The sequence below is a fragment of the Podarcis pityusensis genome (genome assembly GCF_964106645.2).
Source record: "Podarcis pityusensis genome assembly, chromosome: 8".
Taxonomy (NCBI): Eukaryota; Metazoa; Chordata; class Lepidosauria; order Squamata; family Lacertidae; genus Podarcis; species Podarcis pityusensis.
The window spans coordinates 32,191,809-32,219,375 of record NC_138033.1 but is presented as its reverse complement, the minus strand read 5'-3'; the positions used below and the strand labels follow the sequence as shown (position 1 = coordinate 32,219,375).

At 46.5% G+C, this 27,567-nt stretch overlaps 1 protein-coding gene across 1 annotated transcript; it reads right to left on the bottom strand.

Moving 5' to 3' along the window:
* Positions 1 to 5,169: 5,169 nt before the first annotated feature.
* On the bottom strand, positions 5,170 to 14,820 carry MYCL (MYCL proto-oncogene, bHLH transcription factor). The gene is made up of 2 exons (XM_081015926.1): positions 14,141 to 14,820; positions 5,170 to 8,159 (listed from the first exon to the last, which is right to left on the bottom strand). Exons 1-2 carry the CDS (start codon positions 14,625 to 14,627, stop codon positions 7,567 to 7,569), a joined length of 1,080 nt encoding a protein of 359 aa, XP_080872052.1. The 5' UTR covers positions 14,628 to 14,820; the 3' UTR covers positions 5,170 to 7,566.
* Between the last annotated feature and the right edge of the window lie 12,747 nt (positions 14,821 to 27,567).

The following is a 27,567-nucleotide window of genomic DNA, read 5'->3' as shown; positions in this document are numbered from 1 at the left end:
CAGGGGGTGGGCTGGGTGAGCTTCAGGACACCCTTAAACTCTTTATCATTGTCTACAGATGGTATTGGTTGCCAGTTGGCTATTTGTAACATAGAATGGCACCTCCTGTTGAACGATGGCTTCAGTTGCATGGACTCCATTTGTCTGTTCCGATGAACAAGCAAATCTGGGCTCGGTCCAACTGTGCCATGGACAGGCATGCAGAGGTGAAGCTGGAACAAATCGCAGGATAGGGAACCTTACCAATATTGTCTAAATAATGTGCCTGTTAAGGCTGTGGCCCTTAAAACCTGTGATTTCCCAGCATTTTGGCACTTGAGTGGATATGAAAAGCTCATAACAATATGCTAAGCCAGGGATGAGGAACCAGTGGCCCTCTGGGGGTCACTGAAGTCCCATCAATCCCAGCCAACATGGCCAATAGCTAGGAATGAGGGGAGCTGTCATCCAAAAACATCTGGAGGGCCACAGCTTTGATGTGCAGGGTTTCTCAAACTTGGGTCTCCAGCTGTTTTGGGGACTACAACTCCCATCATCCCTAGCTAGCAGGACCAGTGGTCATGGATGATAGGAATTGTAGCCCAAAGAGCTGGAGACTCAAGTTTGGGAAACCTTGATAGTGGTTAAGAGTCTTGAACTGTGATCCGGGGGGGGGGGGACAGAGTTTGGATCCCCACTCAGCCATGAAGCTTGTTGTGTGATATTGGAACAGTCACTCACTTTCAGCCTAACCTACCTCACAGGTTTGTTGTGAGGATAAAATGGGGACTGGGAGAAATCATGCATACCACCTTGAGTTCCTTGGAGGAAAGGTGAGATATCAGTAAATCAAATAAATCAATGATAAAAAAAGGCTTCCCATTCCTGCAAAAGGTTCTTTTTAATCACATCTGTCTATGATGAGGGCTGATGGGGATTATAGCCACATGCAAGGTGATGAAAATGAAGGTTGAGGGAGGGAATATTACCATAGCAACCATATTGGAAGGTGGGGGATCTAACATTGGTAACTGGGTGGGAAGCAGCAGCTCTGCAGAAGCATAAAGAGATGAACTTGTGACCAAAGACAGGGAAAAAGGAATTGTTACTGTAGCAACAGAGTCAGGAAGAAAAAAAGGATAGGGAGACAGTTGCCAGGGTGATGGAGGCTATCGTCAGGGTAACAGAAGGGGTTCTGTGATTTTCTGCCATGACAACAGAGGGAGGAGGCGACTGCTCTTCTCCTAGCAACACACATCTCTTGCCATGGCAACAGAGGGAGAGCAAGGATCCCTTTTCAAAAGCAGAAGAGCTCATTGGCAGAGATGGGATTAGAGCAGCCTCAGCCAAACTGACACAATAATTTACTAACCCAGGCACGAACCCACCTCCCCGTCACCCTTTATGCAAGGCGATATGAAAAATGCATGAAGTTTTACTCACCCACGTGTCCAAAATAAATAACACTGCTGTCTGAAAATAAGTAACAATGCTTTCTGAAAAATCATTCAAGATGTTAGAGGAAGACTTTGAACCAGGCTTTCTTTGTTTATGTGTATATGCCTACACATGCAGTATGTTTGGGGTAGTATAATAAGGAAGATCTGTGCTATATTTTTAAAAATGGGCTTCTGGTCTGGTTACACTTTGAAGTCAAAACAAAAGAGGTTCAAAGACTACCTTGTAGAGCATAGGTTTGGCACACAAAGGTTCCCAGGTTCAATCCTCACTGGTGTGTCCAGTTAAACATTAGGAAGGCAGGTACCTGGACTGAGAAAATGGACTATATCTCATTGGTAGGCTACCTGTTTTGCATGCAGAAGACCCCAACATTTCCAGGTAGGGTTGAGAATGTCCCTTCTGAAACTCTGGAGATTGCTACTAGTCAGTGTTGACCAAGGACAGGAAGCCTGCAGCCTTCCAGAGTTTTATCAACCATCCCCAACATCCTTGAAACATCTGGATGGCCACTGTGTAGACAACACTGAGCTCAATGGCCCAGCTTGGTATAAGCCAGCTTTCAGTGCCCAGTGCTGGCTCCAAGTTTTGGGAGGCCCTTGGGAAGGATCCCTCTACTGCCCCTCGCCATTGTGGCATCTGCCGCATACATGCTTTTAATCTGCTTGCTAGAATCAATGAGCGAGCAAGTATTGGCAGCTCCTCTTCCTCACCATCACTCCCGTTTGCTTGTGCATCCCTTCTGGGTTAAAGCAAGCAAGAGGCAGGTGAAAAAGCTGGTTACAATGGCGAAGGGGGAGGGGCTCATGGCAGTGTTGGGTGTCTAACCATGTCTGACACTTTTAACACTACCCTGCCTCTTCCCCAGAGCTTAGGAAGCTGACAGTCAGAAGGGTCAACACCTGACTAGATCACCTACCAATGGCTGATCAATGTAAAGCCATTTTCTCCCTCCCTGCCACATAGAGGTGTCTTCTTCCAACATCCAACACTACCACCCTGTCATGTGAAGACTGCTAGGTAGGATCCTAGCAGGGCTACCCATCTATAGTTTCCTCCCTTTGGAATTATGATGCTTTTTTGGTTACGAGTAGAGGTGTGGTTTTATTTCATCATGTTTGGCAGCCTTAAGTGCTTGGCATGTAACGGCAGGAAGAAACCCTGCAAATAAAGCTCCACTTTAAGAGACTTCATTTCATGAGAATCCTGTTGCTCTCTTCTTCCTATAAGGAAGCTGAAAACCCACACAAGCCCATGACAAGAGAGAGCTGGATGTTTAAGGTTCTTTTGCTCAGTGATACATGTGGTTTACATGCAGAAGGTCTCAGGTTCAGTTCCCAGCATGTTCAGTTTATGAGCTGCTAACCAGAGCCAGCAACATAGTGTTCAGTTGGCCAGCCTAACTTGGTGCAAGGCATCTTTGTACTTCATAGGTCCCAAGGTGCAATTCATGCTACTGAGATAATTTATAGTTAGCAGTCACTATGCAACATATTAGCATGAACATTTATTGTGCCATTGAAAAATGAATTGTCAGTCTTCATTAATAAGACAATATTTCATTTTGTTTTGGACCTTGATCCAAATTCCAGCTCTGCCACTGGGAGGCTCAGGTAAATCACAACCTCCTACCCAATACACCATCTGTAAAATGGGAATATCAGTAATCTACCTCACACTGAGAGCAAACAGAATTGTAAAGCACTTATTAATAAGTCTGTTTCATCAGCGGTGCCTATTTTTAGAAGCAGCAGAGCTACTGAAGTCCTGAGGCACCTGACCTACATACCTGATTTTGCAATGGGACTCAGACATGCCCCAGCCTCTCCTTAATCCCGATAAAAGAGAAACCTTTTCCCATCTGCTTGTGGAGGATTCATGCTTTGATTTTCCTAAAGTGCTTAGTCATCATCTACTGCAAGGGTAGGCAATGTTTTCATGCCGAGGGCCACCTTCCCTCAGGATTGAGGGCCAAATGCCAGGAGGGCAGGGGTGTAGTTTAATGAGCCAGGCATGAAGGGGTGTAGTTAATGCTACTCCTACTCAGAGTAGAGTCACTGAAGATAATGAACATGACACAAATCCATTTATTTCAATGGATCTACTCTACAGAGGGCTTAGTGGGATACAGCCCAAAGACCCTTTCATCCTGGCACCTCAGATTGGAATGCTCAATCCTAGACAGGTCCATTCTCAAATTACATATGCAGAGGATTTTCCTTTAGTACAACAACTGATATAGCTGCTGTTCTAGAAGTGCGACCCGTTCAGCTTGTTCTAAAACTTCTCAGAATGAGGGGAAGAAAACTTGCTTTTTAATGCATTGTGGTGAGAGAGGAGTAAAACCCAAATGTTCTTAGGCCCTTTTGCCTTGTTTAAAAACAACCCCCCAAGTAAAAGTCCTCTTATGTTACCATATTTTCTATGCAAGAACAGCTATTTAAAGACTGCTATGATTCCAGGTCACCTGGTTAGCCACTCTTTTCTGCTTTCTGTCTGGACACAATGGTTTGAGGATATCAGCAACATGAAATGTGTCCAGCAAATATCAACAAAGATGGTGAGAGGCCTGGAGACAGTCCTGTGAGGAAATGTTGAAGGAAGTGGGTAGGCGAAGTCTGAAGTAAAGATGTGACAGGAGAGCCTTTCAAAACTGTGAAGGTGGCTGTCATATAGAAACAAATTGTCACCATCTGTTAGTTCCAATGATAGGACCTGAACTGGTAGAGAAATACTGTATAGACTAAACACAAGGATGAACTTCCTAATGGTGCAAGCGGATTCTCCGTGAAAGAGCCTGCCTCTGATAGGGATGGGTTTTTCTTTTTTATTAGAGGTTGTTGAGCTAAGCAGAACCAGGATGGCTCTGACAGAATCAGAGCTGAAAGCACCCCAAAGTTCATCTAGCCCAACCTGCTACAGAGGCAGAAATTCTGTTTTGCCAGGATTCCTGAGGGGCTCTGCTGATACATTGCCTCCACTTTTGATGGCTCCCAGTGGCAGGCAGACACAGAAAGGAATGCTTGCTGCAGAGAACTGAATCCAACTCTAAGGGGGCCAAAAGATTTAGGGTGCATTAATTCCTACAAAAAGATCTTTCAGCTACACTGCTGAATATGGAAATGTGCAGCCAATAAGAGGGAAATGAAAGCAGGGGCAGGACTTTCAGACAGGTGAGAAGGTGGGCTCAGTGCTTCAGAGAGGGTCTGGTCCATCTCCCAGCAGAGGAAAGATGATTAAATACAGTTAATCACCTCAAATACACAGCTTTTTACATTTTCTACTACTGCTGCTGAAATATTGTCTTCCATTTATGTCTTTTTCTTATCCCAGGATCATCATAAGCCTACAGAATACTGTAAAATCCCCCCAGGTCCTATATAAACATAAAAGAATCTCCACACATCAAGAGCAGCAGAGAAAGAATTCCTGCCTACACTCTCTTATTAGCTGCATGTGGATGGGTTGATTCAGCTGCGGGCTATGACAGCTCTCAAACTACTTCTTCATTTCCCATGCTCTTCCTTCGGAGCACATGCCAGAACCATGCTCCCCTGGTTCTCTTTTTCCAGGATATTGTCCAAACTTTCTCCTCTTCCCCTCCTCTACATAACTAAACGAACATGCATTCAACTAAATTACAAACACGAAGACTGATTTATCTTTGCAGATAAGGGTCTCACATATATCCCTTGGCTCAAAAAGGGAGGGGGAAAAAGCAGACTCAGCCTGTCCTTTTTGAGATTCCGTTTATTTAAGAAGTGCGAGGTAACAAAGAAAGTGCTAAGTCTGACCACCCAGCGTTGAGGCTCCAGCGGGCCAGTCAAAGAACGCCTGAAGGAGTCCCCAATGCATTGTGGGAGACCAGTCTGCGCCCACCAAACTGTGTGCAAGCCAAGATAAAGGGTCATCCATCACCTCCAGCTCTGGCCTCTCCCTACCCAAGAGACAAAGGAGGATGGGTGGGAGGGATCTGCATAAAAGGGAAGGAGGGAGAGGGGGGTAGCCCCAGCCAGCTCAACAAAAGCTGTTAAGGACCTGGCAAAACCAGAGCAAAAAACACATCACCACATTATCATTGCTTTCTTTCTCTTTATGCACGGGACTGAGGTGCTCCCTTTCCTGGGGGCGACACAGTGGAACCTAGCTGTGAGTAAACATCAATTAACAACGCCACACTGCACATTTCCCCCAAAATATATTCATGCAGCCCTTTTATTTCCAGAGAAAGGGAAGGTGGAGGGGGAAAGGCTTCTCTTAGTCTTAAGAATCAGTAGGACACCTTCAGTAGAAAACTTCTCTATAGGGGGCAGTTGAAATTACAATGTTCCCATCTAGGGACTCCCTTACCCACCCACTCTACCAAAACACCCTTAAGATGTCTAATAGTCTCATCATTGGTGCTTGAAACTTGGGACCAGACCCCTGACTTAGGAAATCATTTTCTAGTCAAAACAGAAGTATTTTTTTCCTGCTGAATCTCAGTTTGAACGATCTCATCTACAAAAGCAGTACTGAGAGCCCTCTGCCCACTGTTTTATCTTTGAAAAGCTGGGAGGAAAGAAAGAACAAGTATTTTACAAAATAATTTCTAAAAAAAGTATAAAAATAGTATATCTTAAAAAAAGCCATCCAGTATAAAGAATCAGGCAGTCACAACAATGGATTCTAGGATATACAAAACCAAAGACAAGAAGCTGTATTGCCCAAGTGGAAAAATAAGTATGAGGTAAATGAAATCCAAGGTGATCTCAGTGCATTTCCAGTGAAGGAACAGTTGTGGGGGGGGGAGGGGGGAGAATGTCTTAAATGCACACATAAAGCCTCTAACAGTTCTTGAGAGAAGGTTCTGCACCCCTCCATCTCAGAAAGAAGAATTACCCCGAGGGGCAGATTCAATGTTGACACAGCAAGACAGCATCATCACTGGACACAACTGATTAGAAGTTCACCTGAATTAATCCCATTGAAATCAATCCACTTTGGGGTCTATTATGCTGATGCCATTAAGGGCAGAATGACACCATACATTTTAAAGCACATGTTTTCACCCAAAGAATCCTGGGAACTTTAGTTTGTTGAGGGTGCTGGGAATTCTGGCTCTATGAGAAACTACAGATGCCAGGATTCTTTGGGGATTGGGTGGGGGAAGTCATGTGCTTTAAGTGTATGGTGTAGATCTGCCCAATATTTTTTTCCACCTCAAGTGTGAAAGGCACTGATCTTAGCCTGAGGGGTAATCTAGCTGTAGATCTCAAGCAAAAGCCAGATTTAAGCTGTCTTCAAGTGTCAGCTGTGAAATAACTTCACATAATGTGACATTCTCCACCTGGTACCCTCCAGATGTTTTGGACTACAACTCCCATAAGCCCGAGCCAGGACATCAGAGGTGGCGACATTTAAAAATTCACCCATAACAAATTCCAAGAAGGGAAGAGAGCTGTCAATCCTAAACAACATTGGAAAATAGGACGGGGGAGTGTGCTTGGGGGTGGGAAAAAGTCTATTGCGTAGGACCATTGTAAAAAAAGAAACAAATTGCACAAGATATCTGTCTTCTTAAATGCCAGTGGCAAGAAGCAGAGCCTGGGGAGAAAAGAGGGTATGTAGAACTATCCATAGCCAGTGTTTACAATCCAACTTTGACTAGGAGAAACAGAAGAAGCCTCTTGGGAGAGACAACTGAAGGGTCCATCTTTGCCCCAGCTTTAGAAATGTTGACTCAGGCCCCTCTGTCAGAAAGTACTGTGAAGCATTCCACAAGATGCTTTTCCAGAGAACCACTCAGGCTTCTGGTGATCCCAACCGGAATGGAGGCTCATTCAGCCTGTGAAGAAGTCAGCATTTTGCTGTAGAAGCTGAAGTCTGAGTAGCTAAACCCCGCTCAACCCCACTGCCCTGATCATCATCACTCCTGCACAACTTAGGAGATTCTCCAGCACCCATAACTGGCAAGAGTGAAGACCAGGGTGGAAAATAGTGTATGGAATGCAAGCCCCCATTTGCGTGCACCAGCTGCATTGCATTCTGGGATCTGCAAGTCAACAAACCAATTTGTTTTTGTTTGTCTCCCCCCCCCCCAAAAAAGTGCAGAGATCAGGCTGGCAAGCAGTTTGGAGTTCCTGGCAGCTAATGCGCACTCTTGAGGTACGAAATCCGTTTCAACAGCTGAAGCTGATGCAATTTTAGCAGCTTCTTCTCAGCAACCATCTGCTGCTCTGCTTTGAGTAGTGACTGCAGATACTCTGAAGCTTTGCTCAACACCACCACTTTGGGGGTTTTGGGGCAGGTGGCGAGACCAGGGACCTGGTCCCTCAGCGCCAGGAAACGTGAGCGGAGGTCGTTGCGCCGCTTGCGCTCCAAGTAGTTGTGGTTTCTCCGCTTGGTCACGTCTTCACTGTCCGAACTGGGAGTGCTCCCGGATTTCAGGAGGAAAGGTTCAAGAGAGGAAGGCTCTGCCACTTGCCTCAGGGACTGTGCACCACCATCCTCCTCCTCCTCCTCCTCCTCTTCCTCTTGACTGCTTTTCTCCAAGGCAGCCGTGCAGGAACAAGCCTCAGGTGGTGAGCGGGCTGCGTAATTGTGCTGCTGCTGGTGGATGGATATGTGGAAACGTTTCATGCAAGGGTCCAAGGGGTCAGCCCGCACAGTGATGGTGACTGGCTTCCTCACACCCAGCGACTGCCTCTTCTCAACCGTCACCACGTCAATTTCTTCCCCTTCTGTGTACAAACAAGAGGGAACAAGCCATTAAACCTTGGCAAACACCACAGGCTGTTTCAGGCAGTAACACACAAGTTAGCACACCAGGGTGGGTTTCATGCAGCCAACCAGGTGCCCCCCAGGTGTTTTGTACCACAGCTCCCATCAGCCTCAGCCAGCTTGGCCAATGGACAGGGATGATGGGAACTATAGCCCACTTTTTTATCACCCCACTTTTTTACCACCACGAAAATCAAGGAAGCATACATACATTCAAGCTGCACTGAGGTTACAAGGCAGCCTCACTGACTAGACTCAACCTGCTTTGCTTCAAAGCCAGCTCTGTACATCAAGTGGAACTGGATTCCTCAAAGGGTCTGGGACCGATTCCCAGTTCCTTATTCTAAACAGAACTGCATGAGGTGTCTAACGAAGGAACCAACCTTTCTATGCCATTGCAAGATGTAACAAGGTGGTGGTCCAAGCATTTTGAGGGGAGCAGGTGTTCAGGAGCATAAAACCATGCAGCTCCATTTCAAGTAAGAATCTGGGAAGCAGTAACCAACATCAGCTGCATCACAGAAGGAGCAGCACATTTGGGGCAAGTCATCACCTTCCCAGACCTGAGCTATCAAAGGCTTCCTAAAGATTTCTACTGAAGCCTCTCTACTTTTCCTCCTTCCTGAATCCCAAATGGAGAACTTGCACATGCACACACACACAGGGTGGTGACAAAGGTTGCTCAAATATCAGTGGAGAATGATGAAGAAGAGATGGGGACCTGCACCAAATGTTGTGGACGGGGGTGGGGTGGGGTGAGGGGACTGAAAACAAAAGGGCAAGGTAAAGCCCCACCTTTCTTTTAATCCCTGGCTCCAGGGACGCTATGAAATCTGTTTCTGCAGAATCAGCAAAGAGCCCATCTACTGATGTCTTACTATTGAGCACTGAGGCCAACTGGAGACAGGTGGGTCTCTTCATCTCTTTTGGTTCCTGAAGCTACCACACACAGCAGAGGCTGAAGTAGGAAAGGACTAGGAAGATGCACAAGCCAGGGGGGTGAAGTGCAGGGCAAAGGGGTCATTTAAGATGCACCTGCTGAGCCAGGTTCCTTCTGCACCTCATAAGCCATATATACAGATGAAAACTAACTTTAAGAACTGATTATCAAGTTCACTTATTTTCTTTTCCCCTCCTTGTTTTCATTTATCTTTTTGCCTAAAGAGCAGAATAAGTATGCTTTTAAATTAACGGTGAAGCTACACAACTCAGAAACTGGTAAACAGAGCTCTAAACACCACATCAAAATCCACCAAGTAGTGCTCATTTTCATATGAAGAACACCCAAGATGAAAGATAAGTCATTAGCTCATGGCCAACCAGAAGGTTTTCATTTTTTTCTTTTTTTTTAAAGGCAAACTGAAAAGTCCTTCCCAATCTACTACTAGAGCATCCTAATGTACTTATTGCCCACTCCATAAAGTGTTGGGCATGGTTCCAGATTCAAATCTCACCCTGTAAGCTGCTTTATTTTGAGGGCAAAGACTAGATTCTTAACCTTTAGCATTTACTGAAAGGATGAGCGGTCTGATCTACCTTCTCTCAAGCAGTCTGACTTGGTGCTATTGCAAAGTCCTGAGCAAATGTAATTCCTGCAGGAATCCTGTGGTACTGGGAGCTTCATTCTGGGGAGGGATGAACATTTCTGTCCCCAAGGGTCTGTTAACAATTGCAATGGAATGGAGGTTTTTTTGTCTTTGTGTCCCTGGAGGGGAGGGGAGGGGGTGGCTTTCCCAAAGGCAATTGTAAGGGACAAAAGGCCAGGCCATCATCAAGGCATTCCTATGCTCCCCATCCCCAATTAAAAAGACTGGGGGCAATAGTCACCACTGGCCTGGAACAAAGTTTACTGCTAAAGCTCTATCTCTCCCCCACCCTCCACCCCCCAAGGCTCTTTCATTGCCCATTGGAATTGTAAATGAAGCAGGGAATGGGGAGAGATGGCCTTTGCCCCTACAGCTTCACACTTCAGGAGGGATTTGCTACTTTTCAGAAGTAGTAAATCCTGTTCAAAGGGTTCCATTCCCCTGCACAAACAACCTCCCCAACACACACAGTGGGCAGCCCTCCCCACTTAGCCAGAGATGCACAGAAAGGATCTCGGCACCTCCCCATCCAGTATACAGGAAGGGGGTGGGAAGAGAAGGTCCTTTAAAGGCCTTTGCACAGAAGGCTTGAGTGACTTTCAAAAGATTCAAGTTATACAGCCTTCAGACAAAGTGGTCAGAGTTTTTTAAAGAAAGAAGTTTAAGGGGAAAGGTTATCACAGTAGAAAACAAAGATCGGTTCTGAACTCACAAAGCGAAGTCCCGCTAGTCTGCATGAGCAAGAAATCAGCCATCTGGTTTAGTGCAGCAACAGCTTTCAGAGGAAAGCTTCTCCCTATCTGTGTTGGCTGGAATTAAGTTCTGCCGAGGACAATGGGACTTGTATGCCTAAGACAGTCTGTGACAGGTTGCACATAGACAATGTTTCCTAGAAACTGACCAAGGGCCCTTGTGGAGAAAACTACAGGAGGCACATTTTTCACAGAAATACACAATGAAAATGATTTCAAGTTACACAGAAGGTGGCGTCGTGCCTACTTAAGAGTTGGAGTCATTCAAAGCATGTCTCCAGCATTTCACTGTCACCTACTAAGGGTCCTCTTGCTTGCTCTCAGGAAACAAGGCACATAGACAGTTTTCTGTGGGACACATTCTTACAAGGTTCTGTGACAGCTCGCTACCATGAGGCCCCCAGGAGAGTGCAAGATACTCTTGTCCTCCTTTTTCAAAAGCTTAAGCACCTTCATATGCAGAAGAAAACCACCTCATGTCACAAATGGGGAAGGGTCAAAAATTTTAATACTCTTCAGAAACATGGGTGGAAGGAATTCACTGCTATCAAGTCAGCTCATGATGGCCAGCACTGATGCAGAAGCGCCAAGTTGCACCCACACCCACCCACACCCAAGATTGAGGGTGCAGACGCGCATTGTGCTTGTGTGATGTCACACATGCAACGTTGTTGTCTGCAGAAGCCAGCTACTGAAGCCGAGATGTGCAACTGGCCTCCTTCCAACCAATAATGAGACACCTTGGCCCCCTAGAGTTGGCATGCCTGCACTGATGGGAGTTGTAGTCCAAAAGACCTGGAGAGCCAGAGGCTGGGGAAGAATGGCATAGTGGAAGTCAGCAGTGTTATTTTACCCCATCTCTGTGCCAGAGGTTCCAAGCCATTAAAGTCCATGGCAAATGGAGAATCACAGCCAGACAATGGTAGCAGCAGAGCATACAGTGGGCACTCCAGCCTGCTCCGTCTGCTTAATTCTATGGACAGGGAAAGGTCTCCTGCAGTAGGCTCAGTTTCAGCAGGGCTTGTGCCCCACACCCTCCCAGCCCTCCACATAAGTTCTCATCCACAGTGCACACTATCTGGTGCCCCCAATTGCATTGTTTAAGCCTTGTTTCAGCCTCCATTAATTTATAAATAAAGAACACAGGCCAGCTATGCCCCCACTTTGCCTTCTCCTACTTGCTTTGCATTTTTAAATGCTCTCCTTCTAAAACTTGCATTGGGCAAACAATCAGCACTTTCCCATTAATAAAAAAAAATGTGACTCAGTGAGAACAACCTTCTCCAAGCATCCTGGCAATCAGCCAATAGCAGTGCTTGAAACACTGCTGTTACCTACCCGCCATCTCTCATTGGCATAGTGAGCTATTGAGAGTGCACACACACAAACACTTGCATCTGTTGCTTTTTGTCCCAGGATTCATGTGACTGGCTGAAAAAAACAGCATCTGAAGGAGGAGCCTAGATGCTGATGGGGGTGAAAAGTCCAAGTCAGCAAGGGCAAGCACAATTAAATAAATCAATAACATTCCCCGCCCCTTCTGCTAATTGAGATTAAGACCTGCTTCTCCTAATGTAATTAAATCTTATACCCAATTTGTTTCTCAACCCAAGCCCTATTCAAGCTCTGTAGTGAGTCATATAAGCAGTCACTGCTTACCCAGTGACTCAGCCCTACAAGGATTAACAACAAGGCCAGAGTATTAGAAAGTGTGCCCATTTCAAGGCTATGTCAGTTTTTCAAGGGATAACACATGCAACAAGTTTATTTATAGCAATGTTAACCCTGAACACAATATTCATGTGGTGTTCTAGTTGGGGCTGTTGGGAGTTGCAGTCCAAACAACCTGAAGCAGATGAGTTTGCAGGGGGGGGCGGGGACGGACCAGGTTGGCAAAAGTTGCTGGAGGTCACAAAGAAGATTGCCCCCTAAATATATTGGTGTGTACAGAAACCCCTGGTATTATTCTGTGGTTTGTCTACAAATGAGGACTGGATGTGCAAGCGAGGTACATCAATCCAAACAGAATGAAAGCATTTTAAAAACTTAAGATTTAAAAGTATCGAGATCAGATTAGCCAAACAAATTGGGCTGGGGGAGAAGGAAGAGGTTGCGAAATTTCCTTCCTTAGAGACTTGAAAAGACAGAGGCAGGCTTCTAGCTGTGAGTAGTTCGATCCTGCATAGGAAGCTATCTTATACTGTACCAAGTCAGTATTGTCTAGATTCTATACTGACTTGTAACAGCTTACTAGGATTTGAAAGGATGATTCTCAGTTCTACTTGGAGATGCCAGAGATCGAATTTCAAACCTTCTCCATACAAAGGTGATGTGATGCTCTACCAAAGAACTACGGTTCTTCCCCATTGATGTTGACTCCTGCATTGCAAGGGGTTGGTCTAGATGACTCTTTGGATCCCTCCCAACATTATGATTCTGTGTCCTAATGTTCCTACATCCTAGAGCACTTCAAAGACAGAAAGGTGGTCTTTATGATCTGTGATCCCATTCACACACACACTGCCCCTGCATGCCTCCATCAGAGGATAGTTGAACAGCAACTTTTGTGCCAATAATCAAATGGGAATGACTTTGCTTCCCCAACCTTGGGCCCTCCAGATGTTTTGGACTACAACTCCCACCAGCACCAGCCAGTGGAGATGCTGTTTTGGACTGATCTAGGTTAGCAAACTCAGCAAAGTAGTGGTTACATATCCACTGATGCACTTATAAGCATAGATGTGGGCACTTATGCAACAAAACTTTTATAACATACATAATATGGCTGGCTCCCCTTGGCTGCAGAACCTGACCTGAGACTGCATTCAACATTTTGTGAGAGGAGGGGGGTTTGCAAGACAATTCTTGTATTTCCCAGGTTAAATCCTTTCAGAGCCTTTGTCCATCACAGGTCCACTGTGGCAACCCTCCAAACTCCACAAGCATAAGAAGCCTGCAACACCAACCAAGCCAAACTTTTTCAATAAACACAGGTTTATAGACAGAGTTTACAACCTGAACCAGGAAACTCTGGAGAAGCCCGTCCTGCTGAAATGCAACCTCTCAAAGAAATGTGCTCTATCTTGGGTCCCCCCACCCAACCTCCTGGAGTGGTGGAGGGAGTTGTGCAAGTGGCGCCTTTTCTTCTCTTTTCGGTCCTGCGGCAGGCACCCCCCTCCCCCGCCGGCTGTGCTGAAGGGTGCTAAATTGGGAGAGGTTGGAGGAGGAAGCAAGACAGATGGGTTGGGCTCACCACGTTATGCAAGTCCCAGCAGCAGCCTTGGGAAGCTGGGCGATAATGCACACTTCCCCCTGAAAGTAGAACCTCTGGTGAAGAAGTGGGGCGGGAGGGGGGGCAAGTAAATGCAAGAGCTCGGAGGATTTTGCAATAAAAGATCCCTCCAAGGGGACTGCAGAATTCTGCACGGAGACCTGGGAAGACAGGGGGCGCCGTCCAAGGGGCGCCACGGGAAATTAAGAGCGAGAGGAGCCTTTTGTCCCGGGATAGAAACTTTCGGCGCCCAGCCAGAGCTGCAGGACTGGGTGCCCCTGGGGGTGCCGTGCGGTCCGCCGCCCCGCTCCCCGGCCCGGAGGCAGCCTTACCCGATTCGCTTTGGCTCTCGGAGCCGGAGGAGGGCGGGAGTTTGCAGTCGGCGGGCCAGGCGAACACGGCGCCGGGGGCCACGCACAGCCCGCCTAGCGCGGCGTCGTGCGGCGCTTGGGCGGCGGTGGGGGCGGCGGCGGCGGCTGGCGGGCCCTGGGCGGGCGGCTTGGCGGTCAGCTTCTCGCCCATGGCTTTCTCCAGGCGCTCGCGGGCCGAGAAGCCGCTCCACATGCAGTCGCGGAGGACGAAGGCGCTCAGGTTGCCCAGCAGCCGGCCGGGCTCCAGCAGGTAGTCGGCGGCCGCGTCCTCGGCGGGGCCCGGCGGCAGCGGCGAGGCCGGCGGACTGGGCAGCAGCTCGAACTTCTTCCAGATGTCCTCGCTGGGCGCGCTCGAGCGGTGGAAGTCGTCGCCGGGCGACTCGTGGTGGTCGTAGAAGTAGGGCGGCGCCGGCGGCGCCTGAGGCAGCTGAGGCGGGTCGAGCTCCATGGCTTGCCCGCGTCCCACCTGCGACGGGAGCTCACCTGAGCGCAGCGCGCGGACGGGCACGCTCCTCCGCCTGGAAAAGTGCAAGCGCCGGGCTCTTTCAGCTAAGAAGGCGGTGCCGCCGCCTGGTTTGGTAGCTTAGCCTTTCTGCGCTCGCTCCCGAAATCGCGGCTTTTCCCGCTTCCCCGCCCCCCAAAGCGACCCAGTCGGGATCGAGGCGCATTGTTCGCTCGCTCCCTTATATCGCGTCTGGCGCTCCGAGCCCCGCCCGTACCACAAGCCGAACCAATTAGGAGCGCTGGATTTGCACAAGGGGGCGGGGGCAGACAGCGGCTCGCTCCGCTGGAGCTGCTCGCGTTGGCCCACCTTGCTGCGAAGGGAGCGGGCGAGCCCAGCTGGAGGTGCAGAGCTGCTGCTGTTGGGGCACAAGTGCCAGGGCTTCTAGACAGGTGTTTATCGTGAAATCGGCGCTCTGCATGCAGACAAAAAAGAAGAGGAAAAGTGCAACGCCCATACACATACCTGGCATCAAAATACCAGCCTGTTTATTTTTTTTTTAATGATATTTATTAAAGTTTCAAAGAAAAAAATACATAGATAAAAAGAAAAGAAAAAGAAAAAAAAACACATCGATCTTTCCATAACTTACATTTCATTTCCTTACTTCCCTGACTTCCTCACACCTCCCTTTTTTGTATTCCAGTTCTATTAGTTAATTCAGCAATTCCTTTCCCTCTTTGTTTTTGTCTTAATCCTTTAACTTAACATATTATAACTTTAGATTCTCATCTGTTAACAATCCATTTGTACATACACCTTTATAACATTGCTGCTAAGACCACTTAATTTCATTCTGACATCATTCTAACATTCATTAATTTTGCAATATTTCTGTAAATAGTCTTTAACTTTCTTCCAATCTTCTTCCACTGACTCTTCTCCCTGGTCTCGGATTCTGCCAGTCATTTCCGCCAGTTCCATATAGTCCATCACCTTCATCTGCCATTCTTCCAGAGTGGGTAAATCTTGTGTCTTCCAATACTTTGCAATAAGTATTCTTGCTGCTGTTGTGGCATACATAAAGAAAATTCTGTCCTTCTTTGGCACCAATTGGCCGACCATGCCCAGGAGAAAAGCCTCTGGTTTCTTCAAGAAGGTATATTTATATACCTTTTTCATTTCATTATAGATCATCTCCCAGAAAGCCTTAATCCTTGGGCAAGTCCACCAAAGGTGAAAGAATGTACCTTCAGTCTCTTTACATTTCCAACATTTATTATCGGGCAAGTGATAGATTTTTGCAAGCTTGACTGGTGTCATGTACCACCTGTATATCATTTTCATAATATTCTCTCTTAAGGCATTACATGCCGTAAACTTCATACCTGTGGTCCATAACTGTTCCCAGTCAGCCATCATTATGTTATGTCCAACATCTTGTGCCCACTTAATCATAGCAGATTTAACCGTTTCATCCTGAGTATTCCATTTCAACAGCAAGTTATACATCCTTGACAAAATCTTAGTTTTGGGTTCTAACAGTTCTGTTTCTAATTTTGATTTTTCCACCTGGAAGCCTATTTTCTTATCCAAATTGTATGCCTCCATTATCTGATAATAATGATGCCAATCTCGCACTTTGTTTTTTAGTTTCTCAAAACTCTGCAATTTCAGTCTATCTCCCTCTTGTTCCAGAATTTCCCAATATTTCGGCCATTTGGCCTCCATATTGAGCTTTTTCAGAGCTTTCGCTTCCATCGGTGACAGCCACCTTGGGGTTTTATTTTCCAGTAGGTCTTTATATCTTATCCAGACATTAAACAATGCTTTCCTGACAATATGATTTTTAAATGCTTTATGTGCTTTGACCTTATCATACCACAAATATGCATGCCATCCAAATACATTATTAAAACCTTCTAAGTCCAAAATGTCTGTGTTTTCAAGAAGCAGCCATTCTTTCAGCCAGCAAAAAGCTGCTGATTCATAATAAAGTTTAAGGTCTGGCAGGGCAAATCCACTTCTTTCCTTTGCATCCGTTAGTATTTTAAATTTTATTCTAGGCTTCTTGCCCTGCCAGACAAATCTAGAGATATCTCTCTGCCACCTCTTGAAGCAATCCATTTTGTCCAAAATTTGCAGTGTTTGAAAGAGAAATAACATTCTAGGCAATACATTCATTTTTATCGCAGCAATACGGCCTAGCAGTGAAAGCTTCAAATTTGACCAAATTTCTAAGTCTTTTTTCACTTCAGCCCAGCATTTTTCATAATTGTCTTTACATAGATTCCCATTTTTTGCTGTCATGTTAATCCCCAGGTATTTCACTTTCTTAACCACTGTTAAACCTGTCTCATTCTGAAACCTCTCTTTCTCAATCACAGTTAAGTTTTTCTCTAAGACCTTTGTTTTTAACTTATTCAATTTAAATCCTGCAACCTGACCAAATTCTTGAATCAGTTCCAAAACCCTTTTAGTACTAGATTCTGGCTCCTGCAATGTCAATACTAAGTCATCTAAAATACCAGCCTGTTTAATCCATATTTACCCTTTTTGGTAAAAAGCCGTTGGGCAAAAACAAACCTGTTGCTATCCTAGTGGCCCCTTTGCAATAGCTCAACAAAGTATTTGAAAAGTATGCCCCATTCTTGGGGGAAAGCAGTAGCTCAGTGGTAGAGCATCTTCTTTACATGCAAAAGATCCCAGGTTCAATCCCTGACATCTCCAGGTAGGGCTGGGAGAAATTCCCTTCCTGAAATTCTGCAGAGCTGCTACCAGTCAGTGTGGAAAATGCTGAACAAGATGGAACAGTAAAAGACAGCTTCACTCGTTCCTATTGGGATCAGTTTAGGCATAACCAGGAAGCAAGACTCTCTGCACATACTCAGTGGTACTGTTATTTACATGTTCTAGGACAGAAATTAAGGGACGCAGGTGGCACTGTGGGTTAAACCACAGTGCCTAGGACTTGCCGATCAGAAGGTCGGCGGTTCGAATCCCCGTGATGGGGTGAGCTCCCGTTGCTTGGTCCCTGCTCCTGCCAACCTAGCAGTTCGAAAGCACGTCAAAGTGCAAGCAGATAAATAGGTACCTCTCCGGCGGGAAGGTAAACGCCATTTCTGTGCGTTGTTCTGCTTTGCCAGAAGTGGCTTAGTCATGATGCTGGCCACATGACCCGGAAGCTGTACGCCGGCTCTCTCGGCCAATAAAGCAAGATGAGCACCGCAACCCTAGAGTCGGCCACGACTGGACCTAATGGTCAGGGGTCCCTTTACCTTTACCTTAGGACAGAAATTAAGCTCTAGTATTCATATTACTCCATGACCAAAGCTATACCACACCAGGATGGCTGCTAAATCCATTGCACGCTCAGCGCAGGCAGATCAGGAAAAACAACATCACCAGAAAGTACACAAGTTGTGTAAAGAAAGCATACATGCCCACCAATTAGGGACTGTGTCGCTTATGCCACACATGGATGGAGGGAGCCAACCAACCAACCAAGGCCCCATGTCTTTCAAGTCACCACACCTACAACAGACAAGAAACACAGAACTACGCAGCAACCATCAGCACAGCCAAAGGAGCCCTGTGGTGTTGTCTGTTAAAACAGCCATCAACACCTTGGGGAAGTTACTGGTTCATGTGATACCATGTAGTTTGCAAAACAGCCACATAAATATATATAGGAGGCTGCCAATTCAATTATTCCATCCTTCCTTCCTTCCTTCCTTCCTTCCTTCCTTCCTTTCCCACAAGCCATCATTAATTGAAAAGGGGATAGTCAGTTAAGTTGTGCATACACTAAAACAAGGATGCAGACATACTCCCAGGAGCACTGGTTCAAATACTGCCAGGGGAAATTAGAGCAGGTGAGACAGAGAGTAGTGCTTCTCCTAAGGTTCCTGATGTAGCATTCCCATTGGTCTGGCTGCTTCTGGAGGCTCCAGGCTATGCCAGTCTGACTGGTCAGTTGCCTGCCAATCAGGTCCTGGCCCTACCGCCAGGTAGTTGCCCCTCTCTACCTGATTGGCAGCACTGCTCCTTCCTGTGACCTTACAAGCATATAACTGGGCTGCACTAGGGTCATGGAGAAATACTCAACCATTATTTAATACCATGGTACGCAAAATAAGAATAGGAATAATAAGACACCCATGTTTTTGAACTTAACTATAACTTGGTAAGGCATGATTTTGATCCTGTTCATCTGCACAAACTTCCTCCAACAGGATCTCGGACTTGAAACAAACTGCAGGCAGGGCCGAATCCCATCCCACCCCAAACTGGTGTTTGCTTTCATCTTATTATTTTGCTTTTCTTTTTAGCATACTGTCTGATAAAAGATTCTGAGTAACTTAAAAGCTCACTCACAACCCAGGGAGTCTTGGTCTTAAATATGAGATAGTATTCTTAATGTTCCTGTTCCTGTTGTTGTTGTGTGTTTTAAAAAACAACAGCAGAGTAACCTGAGTTGTTTAATGAATCTATAGCTTTATTTGTTTGCAGAGAGCATAGAGGATCTTGGCTATTTAATGAACATTCATCCTGATTTGTTTGTGAGGAAATTAGATTAAGTTGCATTGAGCAAGTGTTATCCCAAACTTTCCAATGTATTTCCCCACCACTTTCCTTATCATAAAAAGCCCAGTTTTTAAGTAAAGCAGGTTTGTTTCGCAGGAGCTCCAGATCAGCTTTAATTGTACTACATGCATTGCGGGTATGTGATTAAATCTCACCCCAAAATAACAATAGTTTTGATTTGGTTTGATTAGCACTAGCATGTCAATGGATGCCAATGAATTGTTTAGGGTGCTGAAGTTTAACTCACTGTTCAATGCTACCATCGTCTGGTGACTTGATGGCATTGCATTGGGAAAATTTTCTACATTGGAAGCTTAAAACTCAAAGGGGATGGGGGAGCCAAACTCCTTGCAAAGCAGTTGCTAGTAATAGGCTGCACTCAATTGTTTTTGCTGCCCAGAATGGCACTGTAGGCTAGCTTCTAAAATGCCTTTTGCTATACTGCTCCAATGTGTTGCCAAAATGAGAGTCAGCGTAGTGCAGCAGTTAGGGCACTGGACCAGGACCTTCATGGATCCTCATAATTTTTACAAGCACTCCCTCCCCAAGCCACCATCAAACGGAAGCTGGCATTGATTCTACTGTTGTTTACCTTGGTGTTCCATCCTTTCTCTATTGAGCTTAGCATGGCATACACAAGTATGTGGGCTACCTCACTTTATCCTCATAATAAATTGTGAAGTAGGCTGCACTCAGGCACTGACTAGCTCAATGTCACCTAGTGAGGTTTATAGCAGATCAAGGATGTGAAGTCCCAACATGGTGACCACTAACAGTGCAATTTGCAGTCTCACTATTCTGTTTATTTAAAATGTGTATAGACTCCTTTTTGAACAAATTGTTTCCAAAAGTGGTTTCCAAAAATATACACAAACCATTGTATAGTTTGAAAACCAGTTTAAACAGATTTACTGTACAAAATGTTATTAAAATCACCATGAACTTGTTAGGATATTTCCATTCCACCTTAAAAGGGAGCAGGCTTTGTGAGTAACAGAGTCTGCGCATGTCCTGTTCACAGGATGTTTATGCTTGCTGTTTCCTTTCGATTTCAGTCGGGCAGAGACGCTGACGCAGAACGGTCATGTTTTTCTTTGTTCTGTTCAACGCTAAATAAAGTCTGTAAATATGCTCTTCTGCTCTTCTGCGGTGCAAGCTTTCTGGCTGTGTTTCTGCTGATAAAGGATGTGCACGAGCCTGGAATGTGGCAGTCAATTTCCAAGGCTTCGTGTCGCTAATTGCTGGGTCTGCGTGGCTACAGAGATCGATGGACGTCCGGCAGCCGGCATGGGGGCTCAGATGGACGCTATCTCCCTGGCAGTATCCCAACAACAAGGTTATGGGCCCAGATTCACAGCACCTACAGGAGAGTAAAGCTGCAACAGACTGCGTATGAGAGGTATGTCAAAAGCGAAAGAGAGGCTTTTCTGTTTACCTCGGAAGGAGCCTTTGGAACTCCGGCAGATTAATGGCTCTGAGAGCCAAGCCAGAGAGTTTGTGATTAATGGGCTGCCAAAATAAGGAGTCTTTGAAGGCATAAGAGACTCCCGGCTCAAAGGAAAAGCTGAAATGGAGTTTTTCCAAGCTTCTCAGGCTGAGGAGTGCCCAAAGTTAAATCGGCACAATTATGAAACCTGGGCAAAATGGTGTGAATCTTTGCTGCGTCAGTTTGGAGTGTGGCATACTGTGTCTGAAGCCCCTCCAGTTCCTCTGACAGATAGATGGAGGGCCGCTAATTCGAAGGCGATTGACATAATCGTCTTGTCCGTCTCTCTGGAGGATATAAAGACACTAGCTGGCAATCTGACTGCACGTGGCATGTGGAATGCTTTGATGAAAGCTCACAAGCCAGTCATCCCAGCCCAGAATTTGACTGCATCGGAGGTCCTAGCTGTTTCCCAGAATGCGAGTGAATGCAGGGATGCTGAGGGCACCGGTTGCAAGCTGCAGGGGGAGCTGACCGTCACGTCATCCCAGGCAGCATTCCAGCCTCCAGGGGGAGCCAAGGAGTCGGCAGCTGAGAGCTCTGTTTCTCGTGGGAACCAAGGTCATCGTCTTTGCAGAGGCCAGAAGGCCAGAGGTAAACAAAGACAGATGCCTGCAGATGGCCAGAAGCAGAGGGAGGGTGAAGAGCCCGCGCCAGGGAAAAACAAAGCATTGTTTGCTGGCACAGCTTCACCAAAGGCTAAAGGCACGTCTGCTGACCAGAAGCAGGGGGGCAAGCTGCAAAAGCCCACGCCAGTGGAAAACAAGGCTATGTTTGCTGGCACTGCTTCACCAAAGGCTAAAGGCACGTCTGCTGACCAGGAGCAGCAGGGGGGCAAGCTGCAAAAGCCCACGCCGAAGGAAAACAAGGGTTTGCTTGCTCTAAAGACTGCTCCAACAGCCAAAGGCAGATTTATTATCGATTCAGGTGCGACCCGCCACGTCACGAAGGATCGCCACCTGTTCATCTCCTTCAAGCCTCAGGAAGGTGAGATCCACCTGGCTGACGGAAGGACGTTGCAAATCGCAGGAGAAGGGACTGTGAAACTTGCAAGTCTGCACACAACCATCAGCGGTGTACTTTATGTACCAGGCGCTGCAAGCAATTTGCTAAGTGTCCCACAGCTTACTGGGCGTGGTTTTCAGATATCCTTCAAGAGGAGCGTCTGTGTCATCAGTAAAGGCAAAGAGGACTATTTGCATGCAAAGTTTATGGATGGTTTGTTCCATGTAACTTATGATGACACTGCTGTTGTATCTAATGCTGATTCTTGTTGTGTTGCACAAACGAACAAAGTTCTTCATGCAGGTTGCATTCACGATGCACACAGAAAGTTTGGTCATCTCTCTTGGAAGGCACTGGCCAAGATGCCAGAGGTGGTTGAGGGTTTGAACATCAAACCCTGTAAATTTCACATGAAATGTGTATCTTGTGCAGAGAACAAGGTGAAGGTTGCTCCAAAAGGCAAGGAATCTAGCAGGCAGGCTTCCAAACCCTACCAGCTAGTACATGCAGACCTGGTAGGGCCACTTACGCCCTCTTTAGGGGGAGCAAGGTACTTCATGGTTCTAATTGATTCTTTTTCCAGGTACATTCATGTGTTTTTGCTCGAACAGAAATCGCAAGCGTTTCCGAAGTTTAAGGCATTCTGTGCTTGGTTGGAGAATGCCCACGGCAAACGTATCGGTTGTTTGTTTACCGATCGAGGCGGGGAGTTCACTTCTCAGCAGTTTGAAGCTTTCCTGACTGAGAAGGGAATCCAGCATGACATGTCAACGCCCAGATCGCCATGGATGAATGGGCTTGCGGAGCGAGCAAATCAGACATTGCTGCAAGGAATGAAAACCTTGTTGCATGATGCCAATCTCCCTGATAAGTTTTGGGGGGAAGCTGTCGGACAGAAACAATACAAATTAAAAGCTTTTGCAGATGACCTGGTTTTGACCTTGCAGAAGCCAGAGCCTAGTACGAAAAGAGTATTACAACTGATTAATGACTTTGGTCGGGTGGCTGGATTTAAATTAAATAAACAGAAAACTAAGGTTTTGGGAAAAAATTTGACTGATACAGAGTCAGAACGGTTTCAGAATGAGACGGAACTTAATGTGGTTAAAAAAGTAAAATACCTAGGGGTAAACATAACAGCAAAAAATCTAAGTCTATTTAAGGACAACTATGAAAAATGCTGGACAGAAATTAAGAGAGACTTAGATAGTTGGTCAAAATTGAAACTTTCTTTGTTAGGCCGAATTGCTGCTATCAAGATGAATGTATTGCCAAGGATGTTGTTTTTATTTCAAACACTTCAGGTTTTGGACAAAACGGAGTGCTTTCAGAAGTGGCAGAGAGATATTTCTAAGTTTGTCTGGCAGGGCAAAAAGCCCAGAATTAAGTTTAAGATATTAACTGATGCAAAACAAAGAGGGGGCTTTGCCCTGCCAGACTTAAAGTTGTATTATGAAGCCGCAGCGTTCTGCTGGCTAAAAGACTGGCTACTTCTTGAAGACACTGATGTGTTAGATTTGGAAGGGTTTAACAATGCTTTTGGATGGCATGCATATTTATGGTATGACAAGGTTAAAGCAAATAAGGCCTTTAAGAACCATATTGTCAGAAAATCATTGTTTAATGTCTGGACAAAATATAAAGACTTGCTGGAAAATAAAACACCAAGGTGGCTTTCACCTTTGGAAGCTAAGGCCCGAAAAAGACCCAATATGGAGGCTAAATGGCCAAAATATTGGGAAATACTAGAAAAGGATGGAGATAATTGGAAATTGCAGAGTTTGGAGAAAATGAAAGACAAAGTGCGAGACTGGTTACATTACGCTCAGATTAAAGAAGTTTTCAAAAATGATAAGAAACTAGGGTTCCAGGTGGAGAAATCGAAACTAGAAACAGAATTGTTAGAACCAAAGATTAAGGTACTTTCAAGGATGTATAACTTGCTGTTAAAATGGAATACACAAGATGAAACGGTTAAATCGGCTATGATAAGGTGGGCACAGGACATTGGGTATAATATCATGTTTGAGGACTGGGAAAGGTTGTGGAGTAATGGATTGAAATTTACTGCATGTAACGCTTTGAAAGAAAATGTAATGAAAATGATTTATAGATGGTATATGACCCCAGTCAAACTTGCAAAAATTTACCACCTGTCTGATAATAAGTGTTGGAAATGTAAAGAGTGTGAGGGAACGTTCTTCCACCTCTGGTGGACTTGCCCTAAAGTGAAGGCGTTCTGGGAAATGATTTATAATGAATTGAAAAAGGTATTTAAATATACCTTCACTAAGAAACCAGAGGCTTTCCTTTTGGGTATTGTCGGCCAAGGGGTGGTAAAGAAGGACCAGACATTTTTTATGTATGCAACAACAGCAGCAAGGATACTTCTCGCAAAACACTGGAAAGCTCAAGATCTACCCACACTGGAAGAATGGCAGATGCAACTGATAGACTACATGGAACTGGCTGAAATGACCGGCAGAATTCGTGACCTGGGAGAAGAGAGGATTGAGGAGGACTGGAAGAAATTTAAGAATTATTTACAAAAACATTGTAATTTGAGTGAATGCTAAATAAGATGCTAGACCAAAATAACTGAGCACCACTTAATTTAGAGGTTTTTAAGAAAATAAGTAAGATTGTGAAAATTTAACTTCTTTTGAGAACTATAAGATTATGAAACATAGAAGGGATATAAGAATGTAAATAAGATGATAAATTGCTGACAAAATGTTATAACGATGAAAGTGGGAGCGGGAGATGTGAGGAAGTCCAAAGAAAATGTGAAATTATGTTAAGACAAATGTTATATTGTTTATTATGTTTATTTCTATTGTAAAACCCAATAAATTGTTAAAAAAAAAAAAAAAGTTTTGGGGGGAAGCTTTGGGGAATTTTGTTTACAGTTTTAATCGCAGATTGTCATCACCCATTGGCTGTACCCCCTATGAGAAGATGTTTGGCAAGAAACCCAACACCAAACACATGAGAATCTTTGGTTCTGACATGTGGGTACACTCCCCACAAACCAACAAGCTTGGGAAGCGTGGGGCACATGGTTTGTTCATGGGGTACGAAAAAGGTGCATACAGGGTATGGATGACTAACTCTAAGTCCATTAAGTTCACAAGGAGTGTTGAGTACAATCCTAAGTGGGGGGAAAATGTGGGAATTTTCCAGAGTTACCCAGAGGAGGATGAAGGTGATGTCAAGCAAGCAGCTAAAGCTGAGGAAGCTGCTGAGGATGAGGATGATGATGATGAGGATGATGATGATGATCAGAGTTCGGATTCCAGTTCAGTGGGCGGTGCTGCTGCTGGTGTCAGTGACAGTGATGACACAGCAGACTACCAGAGCGCAAAGGCCTCAGTCAGACCATCTGATGCGTCTGACAATGAACTGGAAGAACCACTGTTCACCATTGGTCAATTTTCTCCTAAGAAAGAGGAGATGAGTCCAGAAGACTTGCGTCTAGTACGTAGGTCTGAAAGGGCAACCAAAGGCAGACCTCCAAAGAGGTATGCTGATGAGTTTGCTAAGACAGCAACTGCTGTTCTTAGTAGCTCAGAGAAGGTGTGGGAACCTTCAAGCTTCAAAGAGGTTCAGGAGTTAACCTCTAAAGATGCTGAGCCTTGGCTTAATGCCATGAAGGCTGAAGTTGATTCCTTGAACAGGAACCAAACTTGGGAACTGGTACCGGTAGTCCCAGGAATGAGACTGGTTGGCAGCAAATGGGTCTTCAAGGCCAAAACAGACCAGAATGGCAAGGTAGTCAGACACAAAGCCAGATTGGTTGCCAGAGGTTTTTCACAGGTACCAGGACAGGATTACCACGAGACCTACTCACCCACAGTCAAATATGAGAGCATTCGGCTGATGCTCAAGGTCACTGCGGAGGAGAAACTGCATGTTTCCCATCATGACATTAATACAGCTTTTTTGTACGGGATTTTGAATGAAGAGCTGTTTATGCTTCCACCTGATGGGATGGAGATACAGAAGGGAATGGTCTGTAAACTGCGGAAATCCTTATATGGTCTCAAGCAGAGTGCCAGGTTGTGATGGCCTGGGATTCCGATTCTGAGAGTGAACCGGAGGAATCCCAGCCGGCACAGGAGTCCCCGCCTCCAGGGCCGGCTGAACTGGGGCAAGGCCTAGATTCTGAGGAGCCTGCACCTGTGCCAGATCCTCAGGAGCAGGCACCAGGTGAAACCATTCTGGCCCCAGAGGTGCTTGAGGACTCAGTGTCTACAGGTGAGCCTTCCCCGGGGCCCAGTAACCCTTCAGCCTCTCCTGAACTGCAGAGGCTTAGGGCAGAGAGGCGAAGGGAACTGGTTTCTCCCAGGAGGAGTGCTCGCCTTAAGGCCAGGAGAGGCGGGGCTCCTGGGGGCCGGGACCGCCCCTGGCCTTAGAGAAGATAAAGGGCAGTCAGCCCGGTCCCAGGTTGCGGGAGCAACGTCGTCATTGAAGAGCTGTTTTGGCCAGCATCCAGTCCTGTTCCTCCAGTGTTCCTGTTCCCCGCCCGGCTACCTGCTTCTGATCTTCGAGTGTTCCTGTCCCCGCCCGGCTTCCTGTTTCGGACCTCACCTCGCACTTTGTGGACTATCTCCAGGCTAGTGACTTAGGACTGAACTTTGACTACGGTAACAGTAACCTTCCCCCCGGGACCAGCACAGTTTGCTCCCGCCACACCCGCACTCCCCCTTCGTTGGGGTGCGTTCGGGAACAGCCAGAGGCCATGGTTGACCAGGCAGCTGCGCTGGTGGCATTGGCCCAGGAGAACCAGGCCTTGACCCACACCGTTCAGCAGTTAAGCGATGTGGTTGCGGCGCTTCAGCAACGGTTGGAAACCTTTACAGATCATGGGGCCGACGCCCCAGCTCCAGGCAAGTACCCAGTGGCTTTGCCAGAGAAATTTGATGGGACCCTGGCCAGTTTTCCCATGTTCTTCGCCCAGGCCAAGTTGTATATTCAGGGGCGAGCCCGGACCTTCCCTGACGACCGCACCAAGGTGCACTTTCTGATCAGTTTGTTAAAGGACCAGGCGGCCAAGTGGGCTTTGCCACTGCTCCGGCACGACTCTCCTTTGTTAACGGACTATGTGGGATTTTGTAACCACTTAGAGACTGTGTTTGGCAACCCTCTGAAGGAGAGCCAAGCCAATCGGGCGATTCGTCAGTTGAGACAGGACAAGTCCACAGCCGCCGCCTACGCCACAGAATTTCGGCTGTTGGCACAAGACTTGTCTTGGAATGACTCTGCACTACGGGACCAGTATCTGGAGGGACTGTCGGACGAGATACTGGACCAGTTGGCCATGATGGAGCGTCCCACCACGCTGGACGCCCTCATTCAGCGGAGCCTGCAGATAGACGATCGGTTGGAGGACCGTCGCCAGGCCCGGGACCGCCAGCACCCCCGGCTCCTAGCGCCCATCCTTCCCAACAGGTCCACGCCCACAGCCGAGTTGCCAGTCGAGCCAACGCAGCTCGGGGCTGTGCGACCTCGCCTCTCCCCCTCGGAGAAGACGCGGCGTCGGGAGGGAAACCTGTGTCTTTACTGCGGTGGGAGTGGACATTACGCCCGTTCCTGTCCCAGGAAAATGCCAGTCGCAGGAAAACCACCAACCTCTGTAGCCGAAGGCCCTAGCAACGTGGGGTCCCAAACCATGCAAGAGGGGCCCTCACCAGTGGAGTTGCGACATCTCATGGTTCCAGTGCGTCTCTACCCTCCAGGTGGGCCCTGGATTCTTACCCACGCTCTGGTAGATTCGGGGGCAACCCGCTCCTATATGGACGCTGCCTTTGCCGCTCATCATCAGGTGCCACTTCAGAACAAGCCAGAACCGGTACAGGTGGAGGCAAT

Bases quoted from the DNA above. Each gene is read 5' to 3' on its own strand.
- MYCL (XM_081015926.1), bottom strand. From the start codon at position 14,627: ATGGAGCTCGACCCGCCTCAGCTGCCTCAGGCGCCGCCGGCGCCGCCC. The intron at 8,160-14,140 runs GTAAGGCTGCCT...GTTTGTACACAG, and splicing joins CGAGAGCCAAAGCGAATCGG to AAGGGGAAGAAATTGACGTG.